General features: G+C 39.3%; 6 protein-coding genes and 1 non-coding gene across 7 annotated transcripts; 6 read left to right on the top strand and 1 right to left on the bottom strand.

Annotated features, from left to right (window-relative positions):
• Positions 1 to 879: 879 nt before the first annotated feature.
• LOC126796282 (probable inactive ATP-dependent zinc metalloprotease FTSHI 1, chloroplastic) lies at positions 880 to 6,617 on the top strand. Its single transcript, XM_050523071.1, has 16 exons — positions 880 to 1,845; positions 1,929 to 2,013; positions 2,361 to 2,795; positions 2,903 to 2,956; positions 3,054 to 3,119; positions 3,253 to 3,348; positions 3,437 to 3,565; positions 3,798 to 3,850; positions 3,936 to 4,131; positions 4,439 to 4,553; positions 4,625 to 4,899; positions 5,193 to 5,276; positions 5,366 to 5,478; positions 5,554 to 5,803; positions 5,930 to 6,104; positions 6,454 to 6,617. The coding sequence occupies exons 1-16, from the start codon at positions 1,160 to 1,162 to the stop codon at positions 6,510 to 6,512; spliced, it is 2,871 nt and encodes a 956-aa protein (XP_050379028.1). The 5' UTR covers positions 880 to 1,159; the 3' UTR covers positions 6,513 to 6,617.
• Positions 6,618 to 7,509: 892 nt separating this feature from the next.
• On the top strand, positions 7,510 to 10,592 carry LOC126794722 (SUN domain-containing protein 5). Its single transcript, XM_050521492.1, has 4 exons — positions 7,510 to 7,900; positions 8,604 to 9,952; positions 10,059 to 10,144; positions 10,238 to 10,592. The coding sequence occupies exons 1-4, from the start codon at positions 7,690 to 7,692 to the stop codon at positions 10,470 to 10,472; spliced, it is 1,881 nt and encodes a 626-aa protein (XP_050377449.1). The 5' UTR covers positions 7,510 to 7,689; the 3' UTR covers positions 10,473 to 10,592.
• Positions 10,593 to 12,404: 1,812 nt separating this feature from the next.
• LOC126794547 (F-box protein SKIP8) lies at positions 12,405 to 15,042 on the top strand. Its single transcript, XM_050521295.1, has 3 exons — positions 12,405 to 12,987; positions 13,708 to 13,904; positions 14,352 to 15,042. The coding sequence occupies exons 1-3, from the start codon at positions 12,571 to 12,573 to the stop codon at positions 14,599 to 14,601; spliced, it is 864 nt and encodes a 287-aa protein (XP_050377252.1). The 5' UTR covers positions 12,405 to 12,570; the 3' UTR covers positions 14,602 to 15,042.
• Positions 15,043 to 15,157: 115 nt separating this feature from the next.
• TRNAQ-CUG (transfer RNA glutamine (anticodon CUG)) lies at positions 15,158 to 15,229 on the top strand. The gene has a single exon. It is a non-coding gene; the product is annotated as a tRNA-Gln (tRNA).
• Positions 15,230 to 15,302: 73 nt separating this feature from the next.
• On the top strand, positions 15,303 to 16,410 carry LOC126795284 (uncharacterized). Its single transcript, XM_050522125.1, has 2 exons — positions 15,303 to 15,609; positions 16,020 to 16,410. The coding sequence occupies exons 1-2, from the start codon at positions 15,374 to 15,376 to the stop codon at positions 16,237 to 16,239; spliced, it is 456 nt and encodes a 151-aa protein (XP_050378082.1). The 5' UTR covers positions 15,303 to 15,373; the 3' UTR covers positions 16,240 to 16,410.
• A 1,034-nt stretch (positions 16,411 to 17,444) lies between these two features.
• LOC126795180 (RNA polymerase II transcriptional coactivator KELP) lies at positions 17,445 to 21,517 on the top strand. Its single transcript, XM_050522019.1, has 3 exons — positions 17,445 to 17,752; positions 17,848 to 17,953; positions 21,219 to 21,517. Exons 1-3 carry the CDS (start codon positions 17,453 to 17,455, stop codon positions 21,311 to 21,313), a joined length of 501 nt encoding a protein of 166 aa, XP_050377976.1. The 5' UTR covers positions 17,445 to 17,452; the 3' UTR covers positions 21,314 to 21,517.
• Positions 21,518 to 21,977: 460 nt separating this feature from the next.
• Positions 21,978 to 23,081, bottom strand: LOC126795285 (uncharacterized). The gene has a single exon (XM_050522126.1). It carries the CDS (start codon positions 22,799 to 22,801, stop codon positions 22,154 to 22,156), a length of 648 nt encoding a protein of 215 aa, XP_050378083.1. The 5' UTR covers positions 22,802 to 23,081; the 3' UTR covers positions 21,978 to 22,153.
• Positions 23,082 to 23,339: the final 258 nt, after the last annotated feature.

Genomic DNA, 23,339 nt, shown 5'->3' with positions numbered 1-23,339 from the left:
AATGAAGAGTAGTCAGTAGTATATATAAGATAAGCTAGTGTGACCTATTCTTGTCTCTTGCTTTATTTGATAGTCAAGGTTCTTGGTAAGTGAATTGAATGAGGTTTGATAGTACCCAGAGAAGAGTAAAGGAAAGGAAGAGGGGACTCAGGGGAGCAGAGCTGGCTTTCTTGGTAGTATTTGCTCATGGTGACAGACCAGTCGCCATCTAACTTGCCTAAAATATAAATGTCTCTCCTCTACCAAGGTGTAATGCAGTTAATGCTCAAAACAAAGGACCAACTGCACCTATTTGAAAATTATTACCAACCTTCTAAACCCTACCAGAATTTGAAGAACAAACTGAACAATATAAGAAGAAAAAAGTATTGCTTGTCCTTGATGGTTCAATGTGAAATTTGAAACTTTCCATTGTGTTAATGTTCTCCATATTTGAATACTAGGTCAGGTGTAATGATTGATTGAGGATAAATAGTCCTCCGAAAACAAAATGGAGTATGTAACATACATGTAAATCTGGATTGGCAATTCCAATGGAAATTCTATGGTATATGAGATCATGTATAGTTGTTAGTATTATTCAAGGTTTTAGCTTGCATCAATATATTCTTAGGATGATCGAAAAATCACGATCAACGAATTCCAACTATTCAAGTACATAAGGCGATTACAAGGCTTGTACACTTCGGTAGCCAACCAGGCGACAAGGTTACCATACCTCCCCAGTCCCCACCATGCAAGTCTCATTTCTATCGTCACGGACGTCGCCAAATAAGTCGACCATGATTTTTAGATTGTGCCAATAATAAATGCATTAGGTATGAAAATTTGTTGGCAAAAATAAACATGGACTTGCACTTTCCTTCCTTCCCTTCTTTTTGGGCCTCTCTGCTCTTCTCAGAGTGTAACACTGGTTCAAATGTTGATAAAAACCAAACCCGCTTCGGATAACACGGAAACACAACCGGAGCTCTCGAAGTTCCATGGTCTCTCAGTTTCAGCTCAAATTCCCCACTACACAAATGCAGGAACACAATACTATCATCATCATCAACCCTTGACTGATAAACCCCAACAAAACATGAGCTCAAATTCCCACATTTCCGTCTAAACCTTACCCCCCCCAATTGCTCATGTTTTCTTCTCTATCTTCCCAGCAATGACATCCCTTGACATTCTAAACTCTCCCAGGCTTCACATTCCCAATCCCCACAGCCACTTCAAATCTCTAGCTCACTCAAAGCACCTCAATTTGATCAGAAGAATTCAAAAGCAGCCACCTTTCCCTCGCCGGTCACTCACCGTCCTCTGCTCACGGTCCGGTGACGCCAGCAAAGCTTCCGGGGATGATTTTGTGACCAGGGTTCTGAAGGAGAACCCAAGCCAGGTCGAACCCAGGTACTTGATTGGTGAAAAGTTTTATACTTTGAAGGAAAAAGAGAGTTTGAGCAAGAAACCCAACGTGGGTTTTGCTGAGTTCTTAGCAAAGAGGTTGAATTTCAAGAAGGAAGGAGAGCTGAAGAAACAGAGCAGTGAGGGTCAGAGTGGTGGTGGAGTCAAGAATGAGGAAGCTGTGTTTTTGAGTGATATATTGAGGGAGTATAAGGGGAAGCTCTATGTGCCTGAGCAGATTTTCGGAACCGAGTTGCCGGAGGAAGATGAGTTTGAGAAGAGCTTGGTTGAATTGCCCAAGATGACCTTTGAGGATTTTCAGAAAGCTATGAAGAATGACAAGATTGAGTTGTTGACTTCTAAGGAAGTAAAGGTTGGTGCTTATGGGTTGAGTGATTTCATTGTTGATTTGAAGGAGATCCCAGGAGAGAAGAGCTTGCATAGAACCAAATGGTAAAAGTTGAATTCATTATGTTACTTGAAGAGTTATGAATTTTATTTTTTTACTGTTTAGTGATATGGTTATGACAATTTAGGGCAATGAGGCTGGATGAGGGTGAAGCTCAGGCTCTTTTGGAGCAGTATATGGGTCCAAGATATGTGATAGAAAGACATACAACGGTGATCAACTCTTTGAACTCTTATGAGCTTAGTTAATTATAGCTTGTGGTGAATTGTGTGCTGGTGCTAGTTTTGATTGTGTGCAATCAGAGTGTCTCATATGTAGTCTAATGTCAGTTGAGGGTATTAGGTTTAGTGTTCAGAATGGTGATCATTGATTTTCCGATTGTTAAAGTTGAAGTAGTTAAATCAAATCATCTGATTCAAGAGTTTCTTAGACTTCAAATTGGGGGACCATTCCTATTCTTGTATTTTTCTGGACTTGAGTTTGTATTGTCGAACAATGTACTGATACATTTGGAACCATGTCAGTTAATTGCTAAGCTTTCCTTATGGTTTTGTTGCAGTCTTCGGTTGGAAGCTTACCACAGTACCCTCATCCGGTAGCATCTTCCATATCAAGCAGAATGATGGTAGAGCTTGGAGTGGTAACAGCTTTAATGGCTGCTGCTGCAGTTGTTGTTGGAGGATTCCTGGCTTCTGCAGTATTTGCTGTTACCAGTTTCGTGTTTGTATCAACTGTATATGTTGTGTGGCCTATAGTCAAGCCATTTATCAGGCTTTTTCTTGGTATTATCTTTAGTATTTTGGAGAGAGTATGGGAAAATGTAGTCGATTTTTTCAGTGATGGAGGCATTTTCTCTAAATTATATGAATTTTATACTTTTGGCGGTGTCTCTTCCAGCCTTGAGATGTTAAAGCCAATTACAATTGTCCTTTTGACTATGGTCCTTCTTGTCCGTTTCACACTCTCAAGAAGACCTAAGAACTTCAGGAAGTGGGTAATGTTGCATTATCTCTACATTTTTTGTTCATCTCATATGCATTAATATTTTGCTTTATTTTATGCCTTGCATTTAATGACCAAGAGTTGCACTTAAATTTGCAGGATCTGTGGCAAGGGATTGATTTTTCACGGTCTAAAGCAGAAGCTCGTGTTGATGTTAGTTTCTAATAGCTACTGATTTGTGCAACTTTCTTCTCTCGTAAAGGTTCATCACAAGACTCTTATAATTGTGTATTTTATTGACATGTTGTAGGGATCAACAGGAGTCAAGTTTGGTGATGTGGCAGGGATCGATGAAGCAGTGGAGGAACTCCAGGAGGTATTCTTAATCACTAATCTTCGAGAATGAATTGCGTGTATATTGTGATTTGTTCTCAGTCTTCAGTTAGTATCTAATAATCCATGATACAAAATGACGACTTGTTAACATATATGATTTTTTGCTGTGTAAGTTGGTGAAGTACTTGAAAAACCCAGAACTGTTTGATAAGATGGGAATAAAGCCTCCCCATGGGGTTCTTTTAGAGGGCCCACCTGGATGTGGCAAGGTTTGTATTTGTCCATATGTTTAGTTATTTAATCCATGCGTATAATATTACACTATAGTAATTATTCAGTTGTCAATCCTGTTTTCAGACCTTGGTTGCCAAAGCCATAGCCGGGGAGGCTGGTGTCCCATTTTACCAAATGGCAGGATCTGAGTTTGTTGAAGTTTTAGTTGGTGTTGGATCTGCTCGTATTCGAGATCTATTCAAAAGAGCCAAGGTGATCTTAGTTCCCATTTGTAGTTGAATACTGGTCACTTATGATTGCATTACTTTAGTGTAAGTTTAATGTGGCAATTAATGTGTGGGAGCACTGTGGTGTTAATAACATATGCTCACGGATGATCTTAGTGTGTCACTGAAAAACGAGTCATACTTCTTTGTCAGGAACATTGTTTAGACTTTAATGGTATATTTTTTTTGCTGTATTGTGACTATTGTCCTTGATGCAGGTGAACAAACCATCAGTTATTTTCATTGATGAAATTGATGCATTGGCTACCAGGTATTGCATAGTTTGCTTCTTGAGAAACATAATGTAATCTGGATGCCTGTAAACTGAATGATATGCATTTTTTGCTGTATGTCAGGCGTCAAGGAATTTTCAAGGAATCTGGCGATCAACTGTATAATGCAGCCACTCAAGAGAGGGAAACTACACTAAACCAGCTCTTAATAGAACTTGATGGGTTTGATACTGGTAAAGGTGTTATCTTCTTAGCTGCTACAAATCGCCGTGATTTGTTAGACCCTGCACTTCTACGACCAGGTCGTTTTGATCGCAAGGTTTGTTTCTTTCTGAGCAGTAGCTATATAAACTCAACCGCAAGGAATAGTAAAGTACTGTTAGATCATTGACTTACAAAAGGAGGGGGAGAGAGGATACTTACCTTTCCTGTTAGACTGGGCACTGTTAACGGAATTTAGTTCTTTTCCTTACATGTCCGTTGGAGAGTTAACTGACTTGTTACAACTAATGAATAGATTGTAAAGCATGTCAGAATGGGCATGTCCTGCTCTTTAACCATAATTTTTGTGCTAGCACTGTTGAACAATATTTATCAACTAATTGTTCTTTGGTTATATTCTACAGATAAAGATTCGTCCTCCTGGTCCAAAGGGAAGATTGGAGATTCTAAAAATTCATGCAAGCAAAGTTAAAATGTCAGAATCCGTTGATTTGTCTAGCTATGCACTGAACTTACCTGGTATGCAGATGTAATTGAGGTTTACAGACTATGCTATTTGAATGCATGAATCCAATGTGCTTATTTACCAGGATGGACGGGAGCAAAGTTGGCACAGCTGGTTCAAGAGGCTGCACTGGTTGCAGTAAGGAAGGGGCATGCTTCAATTTTCCGGTCAGACTTGGATGATGCAGTTGATAGACTTACAGTTGGACCAAAAAGGGTTGGAATTGATTTGGGTCATCAGGGACAATGCCGCCGAGCTACTACTGAAGTTGGAGTTGCAGTGACTTCTCACCTGCTTAGGCAATATGAGCATGCAAAAGTTGAGTCATGTGATCGCATTTCAATCATTCCTCGTGGCCAGGTGCTCTTTCTGATTTTTCATCCTTCTGTTTTTTCTGTTTTCTAAGTTTTGTTACTCATTTATGTTTCACCGCTTTCTGGTGGAGTAGCCATTCTTATGTGGTTGAGCTCATCGACCTATTGAATTTTCAAACACCACTGATAAAAATTGCTTCAAACTTGCAAGTGGTCTTTTTTAGATTAACTTTGATATTTAGTTGGATGTAGTGGATTGTTTGACATAATGTGAATAGAAGTACTTGACTGGTATTTCTATTCCACTTTTGGTCTAAATTTGTCAAATTAATTGTCCAGACACTGTCACAAGTTGTATTTGATCGTCTTGATGATGAAGCATACATGTTTGAGCGGCGGCCACAATTGTTGCATCGCCTTCAGGTTAGCTACTTTTGTAATTTTTTTATCCCTTTTTATACTGCATCCTTTCTTTCATATGGTTTTTTTTTCTAATAATTTCTCCAATGCAGGTTTTACTTGGAGGGAGGGCTGCTGAAGAGGTCATTTATGGACGGGACACATCAAGGGCGTCAGTTGACTACCTTGCTGATGCATCTTGGCTTGCGCGTAAAATCTTAACTGTGTTAGTCCCTTATCCACTCCTATTTTCTTTTTCGTAGCTGCTTACATTCTGTAATAATCTAATTGTCTTGTGCAGTTGGAATTTGGAGAATCCAATGGTCGTACATGGAGAGCCACCACCTTGGAGGAAGAGACCTAAGTTTGTAGGCCCTCGACTGGACTTTGAGGGATCGTTGTACGATGACTATGACTTAATTGAACCACCAGTGAACTTCAATTTAGATGATCAGGTCGCACAAAGGACTGAAGAGCTGGTACATATCATGTATGAGAAAACACTTTCTTTGCTTAAGCGGCATCATGCAGCTTTGCTTAAAACCGTGAAGGTATGCATGCAAGATTTTTCAGCTGCATTTCTGATATTTTGAACAGTAGGATGTCACTTGAACACAGAACACCATTGAAGACATTGATTAACAGGCTTTACCGGCTTTATGTTTTTTTTTTTTCAGGTTCTTCTCGAACAAAAGGAAATCAGCGGTGAAGAAATTGACTTTATACTGAACAAGTACCCTCCCCAAACACCAGTGAAGCTTCTATTAGAGGGCGAAAACCCTGGTAGCCTCCAGTTCATGAAACAGGAAGAGAAACGTGAGCTACAATATGCTCTTTTAAACCAACAGAAAGGTGATACCTTATAAACCCATGTCCATGGAACACAACCAAAGAGATTCACATCCCTGTAATTTTTGGTGCCCGCCATGTACTTGTAATTCAATCCAAAGCCCCTTCAATTTTTTTTTTGGGCTCTTTTTAATATCGTATTAATTAAGGCAATAGTCCTTATGGAACTGCCTTCTACCTTGATTACTAAATTGCCCCTCCCTGATGTTAATCTTACAGAAAATAATTAAATAAAAGTACGTCAAAATGGTATTTAAGAGGATTAAAACAGTTAAAACCTCATGTTTGTTGAAAACTCAATCTCTTAGTCATATGCAGTTATTACATATCCTCCCATCTTCTCACATTTCAGGTTTCTTCTCTATCACAAATTGCCACAACAAGAGTTTGAGAACAATCACTGAAACTTGACAATGAGAGAGCCGGGCAATGAGTTTGATTCACTGATGCCCATATGGTTTCATTTAATCAAGCTATGTACTTTCTATTATCATATTTCTTCCATTGACAGTGGGGAGCAATACATTTTTTTCAGTTCTTACATTAAATTCGAGTTCATTTACATGCTACTTTAAATTCTTTCAGGTATGTTGTTTAGTTTGATTGTTGTGTAAATTTGATTGATTTACACTCTGAGCGCGCAACAACTAAAACATATCATAAAAGAAGAGGGAAAACTATGTATATATATATATATATATATATATATATATATATATAAAATCTCAGTTGTGGACGTCCGAACAGTGCAGATTCGGCGATTCCAGTGACCGGCGATACGTGCCGGTGTGGATGGTGCCGACTGTGCTCCCCCCTCCCGGCACTCCTGTTTGTGCCCGCCGGAGTTGCAGCACCGGCCGAAATCTCGAAATTTCCGCACGATGCCCAGAAACTTGAAATTTTGATATTTTCGACCGGCGCTGCAGCTCTGATCGACAAACAAAAGAGCGCTGAGAGGGGGGAGTGTGACCGACACCATCCGCGTCGTCATTGCGCATCGCCGATCGTTGGAATTGCATAATCCGCATCGTCCGCACCGTGCAGACATCCGTAGCCGAAACGCCAGAAATATAAGGTAGTCCGGTGGAGGGTTATTTACTATCTCTAATTGACTATATTTATTTTTAATATAGGGTTGAAGAGTTGATATCATATGATTGCTGATAAACGACGCACGTGCGGGAGTGGTTTTCTCACACGCGCATAAAACGTGTAGAAAGACTAGTTAACTATTAAGAACATTTTTGTTCTCATAATAAGGTAAATTTGGGTTTGGTGACTCATCCAAACCACATAAACTGTTGTGGTGGCCGTTGGATCATAAATCTTTTGAAGCCTTAATAAAAGGAAAAAAGAGTGAGACCTAAATTCAAAGAGCGAAATTCATGCGCCTTAAAACGGGAAAAATCAGTTCCCGCAACACTAGGGAGTGTTTGAGCCACAACATGTCTGATTTGCTTTTTTGAGGGAATCCAATTCCTAAGAGAAAAATAGGAAGCCCCCATTCACATTGTCAATCTCATTCTCTCGTTGGTTTTTTGTGTGGTGAAAGAGAAACGGACCTTGGTGCTCAGAACATGAGAGAGAGATGAAGAAGCCTCGTCAGGGTTCTTTGCATATCAAAATCCAGAGGAACAGCAACTCTGACACCAAGGACAAAGGAGATAAAAACAACGAGAGTATCAACTACAACGGCAATAAAGGGAAGAGCTTGTACGAGCTTTCTCTGTCTTTGATCTTCTCTCTTTGGTGTCTTGTTGTCTTGTTCTACTCTAAGCTTGGGCTTGGGCATGGCAATGGTACTTTCTAACATTCACTTACTGGGTTTTGCCTCTTTATTTTTTCACTCTGTAGATTCTAGTTCTTCTATGAATACCCAATTTGCAGTTTTGAGTTTCCTAGGAAACCCATTTCCCCTATCTATGTTATGCATAAGATCAATAGAGAAAGCCGTAGCCTTTATTCTTGCAATATTGCCATGATGTGATTCTAAGTAGCAAATCAATGGCTTAAGGAAATTCTATTTATCATAAATGCCTGTGTTGCATCGCTGTGATTAGCTTAGTTGATGGCTGACATTGATTTTCTTATTGCAACATTTGTGTAATTGAGTGTTCCAAATCACAGTTTGGTTTTGATGTTTTCCCTTTATTGGCTAAGAATAAAATCCAGAGGAAGTGTTTAAAATCTGATGTAGGTTTTCTTATTTTTCTTCATTTATATCTCTGATTTGTCTTGGTTTTCTGGTATGCAACTTTTATGCTATGGTCCATTGATCTCTTCATTTACTGGTGTCTGGTTCTCCTGGTGCCTTTATTTGTAGTAATGATGGTGATTTTATCAAATCTTATATTGTAGCTGGGATGAGTGATAAATTTATTTAGGAATCACCATTTAGTTTTTTGGATTCCTGATTCTGGGAATAAGCTATTGAATAGCACTTCAGGCTTTGCCCTGGTCTATTTATTCTGGCAGAAATGTAGTGACCTGATCCTGTTTCAGGGAATATTTCAGGTCCAAGTAACAGACCTACACATTGTCCTGGTGTTCACAATGGTAAGCATGGTGAGCATGCCTATTCATTTGTGGCAGATGGAAGCGAAAATAAGACAAATGGGATGCTATTAGATTATAATTTGTCTAAAAGCTGCAATGATACTGCTGTTGATCACAACCTGCCAGTTTCAAAGTACTCGCTGCCGGAGACAAATGGACTTGAAAAGATAGTTTGGAGAATCTTGGGTTATCGCAGTTTGGTCTGTGAACTCAACCAACAACAAGAAGAGAACAACAATTATCCAGGACAATGTCTGAACAGAACTTCTCACTCTACCTATCTCAATCTTGATGAATTTCGAAATACATCAAAGCAAGAGAAAGACCGTGTAATGCGTAGTCAGCTTGTTAACATTACCCATGGACTCGAACCTGATGGAATGGAGTATAACTATGCCTCAGAATCCAAGGGGGCAAAGGTGGTGTCTCACAACAAGGAAGCGAAAGGAGCGAGTAACATATTAGGCAAGGATCATGATAAGTACCTGAGAAACCCTTGTTCTGTAGAAGGAAAGTTTGTTATAATTGAGCTGGCGGAGGAGACTCTGGTAGATTCTGTCAAAATAGCAAACTTTGAGCACTACTCTTCTAATTTCAAGGAATTTGAATTGTCTGGCAGCCTAAGCTATCCAACAGATGCATGGTCATTACTGGGAAGCTTTGTTGCTGCTAATAGTAAGAATGCCCATACTTTTAAGCTTCCTGAACCCAGATGGGTGAGATACCTAAAGTTGGATTTACTAAGCCACTATGGAACAGAGTTCTACTGCACACTGAGTGTTCTTGAGGTGTATGGTATCAATGCAATTGAACGAATGCTTGAAGATCTCATTGTGGAGTCTTCAGATTCTGCACCTAATAAGTTGTCAGAGCCTAACGCAACTGTAATATCAACTACAAAGGTAGAGGTTGGTCCAACTGACAGGAGAACAAGCAGCGAAAGTCAAAATGGGAACAGTGCAGCTGTAGGGATACAAAGCACTGAAGATGCACAACGAGCCAATTCAGATGCTACCAAGACTTCAGTTACTACTAGCAAGATTCCTGATCCGGTCATGACAGTTAGGCAGCAGCCAAATGGAAGAATGCCCGGTGATTCTGTTCTGAAGATTTTGATGCAGAAGGTGCGGTCACTTGAGCTGAACTTATCTGTGCTGGAGGAGTTTGCCAAAGAATTGAACCGAAGACAAGGTGATGTTATGCCAGAGCTTGGTAAAGAGCTTTTGAGAGTATCGTTGCTGTTGGAGCAAAGCAAAATGGAGATTAGAGATCTCGTGCAATGGAAGGAAACTAAGGTACTTCATTTTTCTTTCCTATATTACATACAATAATTTTTGGGAACTCAACCTTTACTCTTTAGTCATATGCTTGATTGCTTATCATCCACTTCTGATTCTTCAGGAAAAAGAAATGACTGACCTTGAATCATGGAAAGCTGCTGTCTCGTCTCAACTGAATGCATTGGCCAGGGAAAATAACATGTTGAGGTTAGAGACATGTCCAACTGTTCAGTTATTTCTCTGCACATTGCTTGTTGCTTCATATTTTGACCGACTGATATCATATTATTGTTACCGCAGATTGGATTTTGAAAAGGTTGTAAATGATCAAGCCAGTCTGGAAACCAAAGAGCTGGCTATTTTAGCAGTTAGTCTTTTCTTTTTGTGCTTCGCGATTCTCCAACTAGTTTCGTTTCAGATTTTGACATTTTTCAGAACCTCTCAGCCTGACAAGGGATGCAGGAGAAGTAGAGGGTGGGTTTTAGTCATTGTTAGCAGCAGTATGACAATATTCATAACTTTGATATATAGCTAGATGACTAGATCCTCTTCCTTTAGTGCATTTTGGAGGAGTAGCATAGGTGCTGTGGAAGCTGTATGATTATAGATTTTGTATAGAAGAAGAATGGTCTTAATTATAAACATGTTCCATAAAATCTTTATTTATGATTTTCCAGACTTTTGACTACACCAGCAACTGTGGAACTGCTCCTATAAACATTCTGTAAATAACCTAATAAGGGGACTTGTTAAATCTAACCGAAAATCACTTTATCAGCATAGTCATCATCCTGATTTATATATGGATGGTTCATCAAAAGAATGTTAGTGAGAAGCAATCTACAATGCCCAATGAGTTTTAAAAGGTCTCCCAAATAGTATTAATATTTTATAAGATAGTAAGTGATTATAATTTATATTTAAATTGTGATAGTCAAATTAAACGATCTCTCTAGTTAATTGTTATTAAAAACGTGATTAAATGCACAATTTCTTATTGAAAACTTTACATTTAGTCACATCTTCATCTAATTTCTTCTTCTTCTTTGAATTAGAAATAGTTTCCATTTGTCATCCAACTTTGTTTTAGACTAGGAAAAGTGAACAACTGTGTTCCAAGTTTGATTATTCTGACGTCAGAACTGAAACGCACCGTTTATGGGGTATTTATATCTTACACAGTTGTACAAAACCTAAAGAGCCCGTCTTCTCCGATAGAAACAACTCTCTCCCTCTCTCTCTCGATCTCGAGGCTCGTCTGAGAACAGAACCACAGTAAGTGTATATGAACTTAACTTGTCGATTGGTTTGCTTCAGTTTTTGGCTATCTGATTTGATGAAGCCTGAAAGATATATAGTTTGATTTTCGAACCCCTGCATATCTTACATGATCTTTGTGTAAGAAACTAGAGCTGATTCCTTGTTGATTAGTTGTCCCCAAAACCAATTTTCATGTCATATCATGCTTGATAACCTCAAGCAAGGAAACAAATTATTGCCAATTAATAACAATTTAAATCCCTTTTCCTAAGCACTTGTTTTTGAGTTTTCTGACCCCATGATCAAAAAGTTAAGAAACAATATATAAAGCACCCTTTTATATTCCATGAGGAACTGATACTCTCAAGTTGTCTAGTTATTTCAGTTCTTGAAGAATGTCTACAGATGAGACCCATTTTTTTCGGAACACTGTACAACAATGCCAATATAATTCCAGAGACTGAAATGCCAAGCGACATGGACACGACGATTCTGTTCATGCATGAGAAGGTTACTGCAAATCGCTGGCTTGAAGCTCCAGAACACATTGTTCATGGTCGCACACACCGCATAGGCCTGGCAAAAAGTTTGTCCTTCTCTCTGATGTCAAACATCACTCAAAAAGGCCAAGTTCATGGCTGAGAGGCTCTCCGGTATAGTTGTCCCAGAAGTTGAGCAAGCAGCTATTATTATAAAGATATTCCGGGTTGTGGAAGTGGCCACCCCCGAGCATGCTATTATTGTGTGTGTAGAGGATGTTACTCTCCGTTTCTTGGATAGCGCAAGTAATCTTGAACCAGGGAGTCTGATGCGCTTCTTGATAGCACCTGGAGCAATGATTCAGGGATGCGATGGGATCCGTGGAAACATATGAGCCCAAGCTTATCCCCGCAACTAAATCATTCATTGATGGTTTCTGGAAACTAGTATTAGACAGATGCCATGCGCTATTTGTTGGGAAGGCCTTGATCACTTTGCCGTGGCGTAGAACACCGGACTGATGAGCAGTTGATGATAAGTTAGCAGCCATGTATCCGAAAAATAAGCGAAAAATTTATAAGCGATTTTGAGCTTTGGAATGAAAATGAAATAATAATTAGACAATTACGAAAATGGCCTTGTGCAAATGTAACTGTCCCAACTCACCAGCTTCCCAACCCCACCATCTCTCTCTTTTCCACTCTAACTCCTCAGAAAAGCTCGAAAATCTCTCTCTCTCTCTCTCTGTTAAAATTCAACTCTGCAAAAATTAGGGTTTCCAAAATCCCAAAGACCTCAACTGAAAAAGGCCGCGACGCTTTTGCCCTACCGTGTGCCCCGCGGCACCAGATTTTTTAGGGTTTGATTTACGGCAAAGCTTTGATGTCTTATCAATGGAGACTACTTCCTTCACCCTCTTCTCCTCATCTTCCCAGACCTTCCTTGTAGCCCTCGCCTTCACTTTCCTCTCTCTATTCCTCGCCGTCCGATCACGCTCCTCCAAACCCCGGCGCTCCCAATCGGACGGCGGCGGCCCCTCGTCCTCGGGAAACGAGAAACTCTGCAATTGCTGCTGTCACTCTAACGGCGTCGACGCAACGCACTTGAACGGCGGGACGGAGAAGCAAATGGTGGCCGTCACGGTGGCGGAGACGACGGGCGCGTCGATGATGGAGCAGTTGGTTCCGGAGATTACCACCCACGCTCTTAGCTACCTGGACTTTCAGAGTCTCTGTAATCTTTCGATGACTAATTCGCTGATGCGGAAGGCCGCTAATGACGATAATGCTTGGAAAGCTCTGTACCATAAGGTAGTGTATTTGCTAGGTTTTCGATCTTTTATGAGTTCTATTTGAAGTTTTTGAAGAATTCTGATTACTAGTTTGAGCGATAGTGTGCTTAATAATAGTCTTACAGAGCAATGTGTGAAAATTTAGAGACTATATAAGTCGAAATTGGTTGTAATTGTGTGGTTTATAGTGTCGAAACTTGGAATGTCGTTGGACATGTGAAGCAAGATTAGGCTGCTGTATCTAACTCATGTGTTGAAAGTCGAAACATGGAATGTGGTTGGACATGTGCGTTGAGATTAGGCTATTGTGACAATCTCCTGCTGAATTTGGTTGGAATGTGGTTGACATGTGTGATGGAGGAAAAAGAGTGTTTTGTTTAGTTCCCTTAGTGTTGGATTTGCATTATGGATAAGAGTTGTGTTTCGATTTGATACTAAAGTTGCATCGAAGTTTTGTTACCTGAATTGATGAAATATCCAAAAACTGTTTTCTTGGTTGATGTGCGAGACACTCGGAGTTGCTTTATATTTTTAGCACTGCCATATCAGTTTGGTTTTGTTGGCTGTAGGTCTTGCTATCAATTCTATAAAAGTTATCGAGTGTTTGGTTACTGAGTTTGCATGTTGGGGATACTTGAAATGTATTTCTCTTTATGCATTAATGCCTTCCTTTCTGGCTTCTGTTATTTATTTCGTAAGGCTTTCTATTTATTGATTTCTTTTCTAAATATTCTCTTAGGACTTTACGTCGGAACAGGATAGTGTAAATCCAGTTAATGGTTGGAAAGCTTACTATGCTGCTACAAGAGCGATCGTAAATGTCAATGATCAATTCTTCAACTTCATCAGAGATAGGTCACTTCCCGAAATGCGTCATTTATGGCTGAATGCAGATTATGTGAAGTGTGTTCATCCCTCAGGGGAATTCTTTTCAGGGTATGATTCTCTTATGTGCATTTGCGGACAAATGTTTTCTTCTGCGTAGTTTGCCTAGTTATGTGTGCATTTGGTATTTTGGAATTTCTTTGATGATTGATAGTCTAGTCATAAGAACTTTCTTACCAACTTCCAAAATTTATTTCTTCTTTCTGATCGTACTCTTTTGTATTTTATATAATGGCTGTAAAATATTGTTATCTTTAATGATATTAGAATGAATTTCATCAATTAAATGGTCACATAGCAGTTTGTATAATGCCTTTCAGTAGGGCTTGTTGACATGGGAAGGAACGGCTGTCATGTAAATTGGCTGTTATTGTTCACATGGTTGTTCGAAAAGCCCAGTTACTGCCGATTTTTCTCTCCTTATTATAAAATTGAACATTTGCAAATTTGTGGCCATTTATTTGATTTAGTAGCTAAGTCATTGTCTTCTCATTTTAGGTATACTGCTGTAGTACGGAGTTGGCAACTCGCTTTTAATTGGGAGCAAGGAGTTAACTTTCAGGTTCGGGATCTGTGTGCTCGTGTACTCACTGACATAGCTTGGGTCACCATGAAAACCTATGTTGGTGATCACCTGGATACCGGTCCATTTAGTGTAACTAACATCTTTGAGTTCCATAATGGGCGGTGGTACATGGTGCATCATCACAGCTCTGTGTTGGATGAGGTAGAACACCAGAATGCGTAATCAATAGGAAAGAAGGAATATCCTATCATATACTTAATACTAGTGACAGAACTAGTGGTTTTTATTGCACAAGCAACTGAAGCAAGTGCTTAGACTTTCGCTATCATTTCCTGGCAAAGATCTTTTTATTATTCCAACCTCAATTTTGGTATTTTCTGGTTAAGGGGTTTTCTCTGTTTTTCACAGTTCCGTCTCCTGTCAGCTTTCTGACCTTATTGCGAATTAGTTACTTTACTTAAAAATGAGATGTAAACTGAGATTGAAAAGGCACTTGAGCTTTCTGGAAAACTTAGTGATCTTGGAAACTTCTAGATTGAGGGCAGTCGCCAAGTGTATGGGAAGCCAGCTTCAAAGCTATTGAAATTGTCAATCGAATGGCAACAAGAAACTTGTATAGGAATGAATTATGTTCGGCATGCAAGATCGGTCCGTTTTTTCTCGATGTATTCTGCAGTAAAAAGTAAAATCTCATTTGCAGTCATTCTGAAATACGAGCGGGCATGCTGCATACCTTTCTTTAATAGATAAACAATAATATACTCCTCTTATCACAAATGGTTCTATGGTCTAGTGGTCAGGACATTGGACTCTGAATCCAGTAACCCGAGTTCAAATCTCGGTAGAACCTAATTTTTATTTCTCCTTTTTAGTTTCTAGCTCCAAAATGCTTCAGTCTGAGCCTCACAATTGAAACAAACGAAGGCAAAAGCTCCAAGTCATGTTATCCATTCCTCTGCTCATCTACTCATTCTACTGATACATACTGGAGAGAATGGGAATAGCCCTTCTCTCAGCCCAAGCACCTCATCCCATCCCACTCTCTCAATTCCATTACACCAACACCACCAAGTCATGGAGGACCTTCTCTCAGACCTACCCAACAGCATCCAAGTCTACCATACTTCTCTGCTCAATCTCCTCATCCTCAGTTGTAGAAGACACTACTCCCCCACCCGATGATTCACTTCCTGCCAAATCAGAATCCTCCACCAAAGAGCTTCCCCTCAGGTTTTCTCCTCATGAACTTGAATATTTAACAGACCCACATCATAAAACAAAAAAGTTTGAACTTGGAATCATTGCCATTTATATCTGGAAATTCATTTTCATCATTTCATACATTCAAGTCTGATGTCTTGTAGGTTAAATTAACTTTTGAATAGCAATGATCTCTTAAATATTCAGTAGTTAAGTTATAAATGCACTGTGGTATACATGTCTCAGTAGTAAGGATTGAGACTGCAATGATTCTTGCCAGCATTACCAAAACAAAGTGTGATATCTACATTTTCTGGGTAGCTGCTGTTTGTGATTTGGTCTGCACTCTTTGAAGTTTGATGATTGATATTTGATAATAATAATAGGATAAGTAAAATAGTGTGACGTATGTTGTTTTTGGGAAATAACTTTGGTTACAGTGCTTGCAAGTCATGTGGAAGAGAAGAAGTGGAGAAGGGATGCAATGGTGAAGGAAGGATTCAAGGTGGAATTGCAACATTTCCAGGATTTGGTTGGTGGCCAATAAAGGCTTACAGGCCATGTCCTGGATTTTTAGAATCAGGCGGCCGCTATAGGCGACAAGGACAAAGCCTAGATGAGGTTGCCTTTGGAAGAGGGGGGGGGGGGGAGAGGAGATAAGTAGCATTAAGGTCCATTTATAGGTAAATTGTAAATCTCCATGACAGATACATAGCTTGTTTGCCTCAATTCCTCTTGAGATTCACTTTCCTAGTCTACGTACACTTAAAAGCTTGAATTCTTGAGTGTTTCTACTTGAATACAACTCATAAGTGGAGCATACGTACAGAACTTGAATGTTTTACCAAGTCATTCCGCAATGGGAACTCTGGTTTCTCAGTTAAACCTCAACTTCAGTACATACTTCAAGATAGAAACACTAGGAAAAGATGCGTGTGAAATATTTGGATTAAGAACGACCAAATGCAAGTCAGGTCCCGTGGTGTCCGGAATGTAGTCATTATAGCAAGTAAATATCCATTTCATTTTCAGTGATTACGGTTTGACTGTTGGACTGATTGGCTTTGGTGAGTTGTCTTCTTCTTAATTTTATGCATTGTCATATGCGCATCAAGAAGAAGCAAAAGTACAAGGATATTGGAGAGGCAAACGCATTTGAAAGAAAGATTGATCTTATATACGCTATCGTACAAGTCTCACACCTAACTCTTAGTCGCAGTAAACTTTCGAAACTAAAATGCTTCTCCTTCGTACTTAATTGATATCCTAGATGAAAATTTGATTGTTCTAATTTGTATACAAGTTAATGCACTCAAGCTTATATTGATTCCATATAAAAATTAATTAAAGAAAAAAAATACGATAGTTTTAATTTGCAATCTAAAATGGTAATTTACACTCTTTGATCAACTTATTAAGAGATTTCAAACCCCTACGAGGTGACTTATTGTCACAATAAGTTGTTTTGAATGTTGGCTTTAGTCGTAATCCTGAGCCACTGCTAGGGCACAAGTGAATGATGCCTCCAGTTAAGGAGCTCACTACATTCTAAGGAGACATTTTTTTAAAAAGAAAAAAAATCTACCAGATAATTTACTAAAAAAATGTCTGCACGAACTATGTTTTGGATCAATTTTGATGTTTAATTTCTTTCAATATTTCACTCAAGGAAAAAATATCAAACTCCATACTTCAAGAACGAAGTGAAATTATTATCTAATGAAACTCATCATTTATTTCGCGTTTGCTAAAATGACAGGAAATGAGATGGTGTTCTAGACCTTTCATGACAAAAATCAAAATTATCTAGGAAATACTATATGCCGTTAATCGTTACATTCTCTGACAGTCTGACCCCAAAAGAAACATAAACATGGAAACTGAAACCCAACGGCAAATCGACGAAACCGTGCGTCGTCTTCTGGCCGAGTCCGACATGGACCAAGTCACCGAGTCCAAGATTCGCAAGCTGGCCTCGCTGGAGCTCGCACTCGACCTCGACAAGCCGCCCTTCAAAGCCTTCGTCAAGCAAGTCGTCCAGTCCTTCATCCAAGAACAGCAAGACAAACACGAACAGCAACAACAACAACAACAAGCCGCCGAGGAGGAGGAGGAGGAGGAAGGCAAGCAGGAGCGGGAGTACGACGACAACGGCGATCTGGTTATTTGCAGGGTAGGGTTAATTAAGAGAAGAATGAGTACACTCTGATTATTAATTATGATGGTTTTGTTTTGATATTTGGGGATTTGGGTTGTGGTGATATACAGCTTTCGCATAAGAGGAAGGTGACTGTTCAGGAGTTTAAGGGGAAGCCATTGGTGTCGTTGAGGGAGTTTTTTACTAAAGAAGGCAAGGAGCTTCCTACCTCCAAAGGTATACCCTACTTTCAGTTTCCTAGTTAGCAGCTTAATTACTTGCTGTGTAAGAGTGATCTCAATGTGTACTGATGTTGTTCGGCATGGGGTTTAGATATTTTCACATTTTACATTTGTTGCTGCAGAGCATTTGCATTTGCATTTGCTAGCTAGGTGTACTTTGCTGAGTTTGACTCTTTAACAATTGTTTGATAAATGCTACTGATGGAGCGGTGCTTTTGTCAAGTTAAAATCTAAATGTGTTTGAAGATACATGTCCTGTGTGCTCTATTCGATTCTTTGATAAATGTTGTTGAAATTAAAGTGTGAATGTTAATACTCTGATGGGCTACTTGATATAATTATCTTTTTTGATGATGTCTTGATATAATTATCAAATATGGAAGCTGAGTTGTAAGCTAGTCATAGTCTACTACTAGTGTACATCTTTGTTTTCTGCATATATAGCTATTTAGTGATTTACAGTGTGCAATGGTTGTGCAGTGATGATCTCACTTATCCTGTTACCCTATGCTTACTTCTTTCTCCATTTTTATTTTATATCTTGCAGTTTTTGCACATGGTTGTCACGATCCCGAAATTTCGAGTATGAAACTCTAATTTAGAAGTCATGAAAAACGCTAAAACAAATTTCAATAAATCGAAATCGCTTCAATGTCTCAGTGGATCATTACTGAGTTCACAATACAACTCAGACAAACCAATTATTTCAAACCAAATTTATAATTCAACATTACATCAAATGAAAATGTAATAATCCTCACAAAATTTCACAAAAATCCACAAATAAATCCTCACCACAAGATGGAAAATGAACGACTTTGAATCTTCAGAGTTGTCATTCGATTTCCAATAATCGACACATGCAGAATTATCCCCTACACCATCGAATAGGTGCATCGGGATTGTAAACACAAACCCGGTAAGCTTTACAGCTCGTATGAGTAAAATGACAAATACCACTCGCATATCAATATATACAAAAATCCACAAATCAACAAATATAAATGCACTCATGACAAATTAGACTGCCCATCTGGTTGTCTAATAGTGTGAAAAATATATGAACTCATGAGAATTGGGCAACCCTTATATTTACCCAAATGCATTTATAATACAGGTACTCATTAGCGCTGGTACACCTCTGTTACCCCTCAAGTAGTACACCGCCGATATTGGACAACCATCTGTCATCCAATATCAAAATATATGGGTACTCATAAGCCGATAACCCATATGTTACCTCATATGCAGTACTCCGGCAGACAGACTAGAGCTCTAACTGTATCGTAACTTTCGCCCGGCCAAAGGCTAGGTTCCGACATGCCAAACACTTCCGAAGACATAAACACGTCCGAAGATAAAACTCGTCCGAAGACATCAATCACATCCGAAGACAAAAACTCGTCCGAAGACATCACACGTCTGTAGACAAAATCACGTCCGAAGACAAAAACGTTTTAACAATCTCCATGTTAAAACCACATACAATAATCATCATGTCATATTGTACAAATCAAATCACATGCTCGATATATAATCTCGTCATCAAAATGACATATTCACAACGAAATCATAACAGTATATAATATAGCAAACTATATATATATGTACCTATTTACCATTTATACAAATATATATATACTCCACTATATCATATACATGTCATATTTCATTCTTTAAAATTCTGCATAATCTTGAATCTCCGCAAGGGTATCTTCGTAAATGTGTGAGATTTTACTCACCTTATAATCTTGTGCGTAATTCCACAATTTCTGAAAGTAATACATTTTCTTGATTTATCGATCACCTTGAAAAGATAAGAAAATAATTTAGAATCGTTACGTAAACCTTTAAATGCCGAAACAGTAATAATATGTTACTGTTCAGCAATTTCTGGTTTTACGAATTTACTATTCATTTATTTACTATTCACGTATTTATGTACAAATACATGTCAATTACGTATTCTTGTACGTGTACTATTGTTTACGTATTTATGTACGCATGAATACTATTCAAATGTAAATATTGTCTCAGTAAATAATAATTACTGAATTACCCTTATGAATTTACTTTTTCATTTACTAAAAATAATTCACATTTATATTTATATTTACCGTACGTAAAATAAATTTACATTTACCGTACGTAAATCACCTTTTTACATTCACCGTCGTAAAAATAAATTTTTACAATTAATGTTTGAAATCACTGTTCACGCACCGCCGCACGTGGCGGCGCGTGGGGTACACGTACCACTCACTGTGGTAGCGCGTGGGGCCCACGCGTCGAGCCTAAAGTCGGCGTGTAGCACGCCACCGCCGCCCCAAAATCCCTCATTTCTTCCCCCTCTTCCTCCTCACGGCCTCACGCCGCCTCCTACCCCCTCCACGCACTCACACGCGCTGCCTAAGGCGGTGGTAACCTCCCCTCCTCCTCTAATCTCCGATCTCCTCAGATCCTCCACAATTTAATCTAAAAACACACCAACAACATCACAACCACACCAAATCAATCAACCCTTACCTAGTTCGTGTCGTGGGAGCACCGAGGAGTCGCCGGAGAGCTCGGACCAGGCGTGCGGGGTTCGGTGAGGCGCGACGAGGCTTCACGGCGGCGAGCTGGCTTGCGTCTTGCACAGAGGTGAGTCGCGTCGTGCTTGCGAGGCCGTTGGTGCCAGCGGTGAGGAGCACGTCCCTCAGAGGAGGGAGATCGACGGTGAGCCGAGAGGGTGAGAGAGAGGTTTCGGGGAGAGAGAAGAGAGGGAGGCGGGGAGAGAGAGGAGAGAGAAGAGGTTTCCAATTATGGGAACCCTAACTGAAAAATTCCTTTTTTATACTAGTTTTTAAAATCGGAAACTAACTTTCGACGTTAATAACTTTCACTTCCGATGTCCGATTCAAACGCATGATGCGTTCACGAACTCGTATCGACGAGCTCTACAACTTTCGTGAAGGAAGCTTTCGCAAACGAGCGACGGAATAAAAGTCGATACACACGTTGCGGAAACGTAACGTTGTTCTAAATAAACGTTCCGAGAACGTTTCCGTTTTCGTTTCGAAATGTCGCGAACCACCAATTGTCGTTTTAAATTAATTTCACAAACTTTATAGAAATTAAATCAAACCAAACATCGTTCTGAAAAATCAGGTTATTACAATGGTTGAGGGAGAGACTGCTTTTTTCGTAGCTTTTGCATAAATATATTGTGGTATCGACTATCTGTGGCTGATGGTCAATTTTGCCATCATTTGTGTTAGGAATAAGCTCGACAGAGGAGCAATGGTCAGTATTTAAGAAGAATGTACCTGCTATAGAGAAGTCAGTCCAGAAGATGGAGTCACGGATCAATTGAAATTATCTGCTCAATTTTCCAAATGTTCACCCTTTTTACATTCTTCCTTGTCAGTTGTATTGTACGCGATCACTCTGCTTTCGGTGAGTATTTAGTTTAGAAGTACTAGTGGAACGCTTTCTTGGTGAATTAGTGACTTGTGTGAGCATCATCATCCTTTCCTGTCATGTTTAAATATTGAAGCAGTCCAAGACCTTTACAACCCATCATTTGCCACTATGAAGCAGAAACCTGATCACGACGGTTTCATTGTTTTCTTTTCAGATTTGTATGTAAAGCCTCTTAATGATCTCATAATATATTTAAAGTAAACAACGGTTACTTGGATTTCTCTTTACGTACTTCATTTGAACATTTTTATCTCTACTGATTCCAATCTCACTTGAGATGATTTTGATTGGTATTTCGATACCCTAAAATTAGTTTCCAAATAAGATAATAAGAGTCAGCTGTATGCATACTCATTAAAATGTTATAACGAACTTCAATATCATCGTATGTACAAAATAGTAGAACATAGTGGAAAATTTTAGTATACATTGATGCAAATTATACAATTCACATGCCGACACATTATTTTGTAAGTGAAAAAAATAATATATGTTTTTAACTATCAGATTTGAGATATATAACACGTATGAGATGTATAATTGTATAATAGACAAATCCGAACATAATTCACCTTTATATATAATCTATCACGACAAAGAACTCAATTGAGGGGATCATTGATCTTCTACAGATTGATTCACTCTCTTAGATCTAATGGTACAGAGAAACAGGAAGTTTCATAGAACCACACACAACCCAGCAAGTAATAGTAATCTAGCTACGTTGCCTTCACATCCCACTGTCAGCGGTTATGGGCAAAGGGGTCCTAAACATGTTGGAGAAGATAGGCTTCCAATTCCAACCCCCTCCTCTGGAACTCCAAAGGCTCTTGCTCTGCAGCTTTGGTGTTGAACTCGCAGTTGCAGCCATCCTCATCATCTCTATCAGAGCCAGAGTGTCGCCTTCAGACAAAATCTCCTCCAACTGCTTAGTGTCAATCACAAGCTTCACTCTCCAAACCCCATCACCCCCGCACGGCAACACTTCGAGACCTCCTCCTGATCCATTCCCCGAATTCTCCACATCGTCTGAAGCACCCCTGAATGACTTCTTCACCGGCTCAGCTTCTTCCACACCCTCCACATCTTCCTCAACACCCCCGTCTTGAACTTGTTTAGAGACCCCATCATCAGCAGGCAATTCCTCTTTCGGCCTCAGTGGAAGAAGGTAGAACTGGCCACTGGTAAGGACCTCCTCTTCAGACAATGGCACCGAGGCATTGCTCTGCTGAAATATACCATAGCCTGGAAAAGCCTCGAGGATCTCAGAAGCTAACTTAGGACCATTAAACTGTAGGATACCCCCAGAATCTGTGAGGACCCTAATAGAGTTGGGACACTCCCTAGAGGTTCCTTTGAGAGAAGAGCAATTTCCCATTGTGAACCTTGATCACAATAATAGCGGTCTATCATATTTAAGCTGAGGAATCTTGGGAAATAGTAAGTGGAACTGTGGAAGCAAAATGGAGGTGTGTCAGAAGAGACAGCAGTAAGATGATGAGCTAATTTCAAAAATTATAAATGGCTGCATGTGAAATCAGACCGTTGAGGACAATTATTTTAGGACGATTCTGAGTTGATCCAAGGCAAAGGAATAGAATATGGGGGTAGATTGATGTGTTAAAATAATGGTGGGAAATGACAGGTAGAAGAAGAAGGCTAATTCAAATTTGAGCGACAGGGGGTTTGTACATTCCTGCAGTAGGTGTGATATTCCTTCATAGCTAAGAGAAATTAGGGCATCTTGTAGCTCTCCGCTGTTTGGAAATTCCAATATGTTCAATGTATCAGTAATTCAGTATCACGGAGAAAATTAACATGTTTTGAAGAATATTAAATGTTGTAGATCTATGAAGAATAACTATAAGTACTATTCATACCACTCACAAACATGTATTTCTAGATATCTACTGTTA

Source organism: Argentina anserina, chromosome 5, assembly GCF_933775445.1.
Source record: "Argentina anserina chromosome 5, drPotAnse1.1, whole genome shotgun sequence".
NCBI classification, from domain to species: domain Eukaryota; kingdom Viridiplantae; phylum Streptophyta; class Magnoliopsida; order Rosales; family Rosaceae; genus Argentina; species Argentina anserina.
Note: the sequence above shows the minus strand (reverse complement) of the source record. Positions and strands in the feature narration are given on the sequence as shown.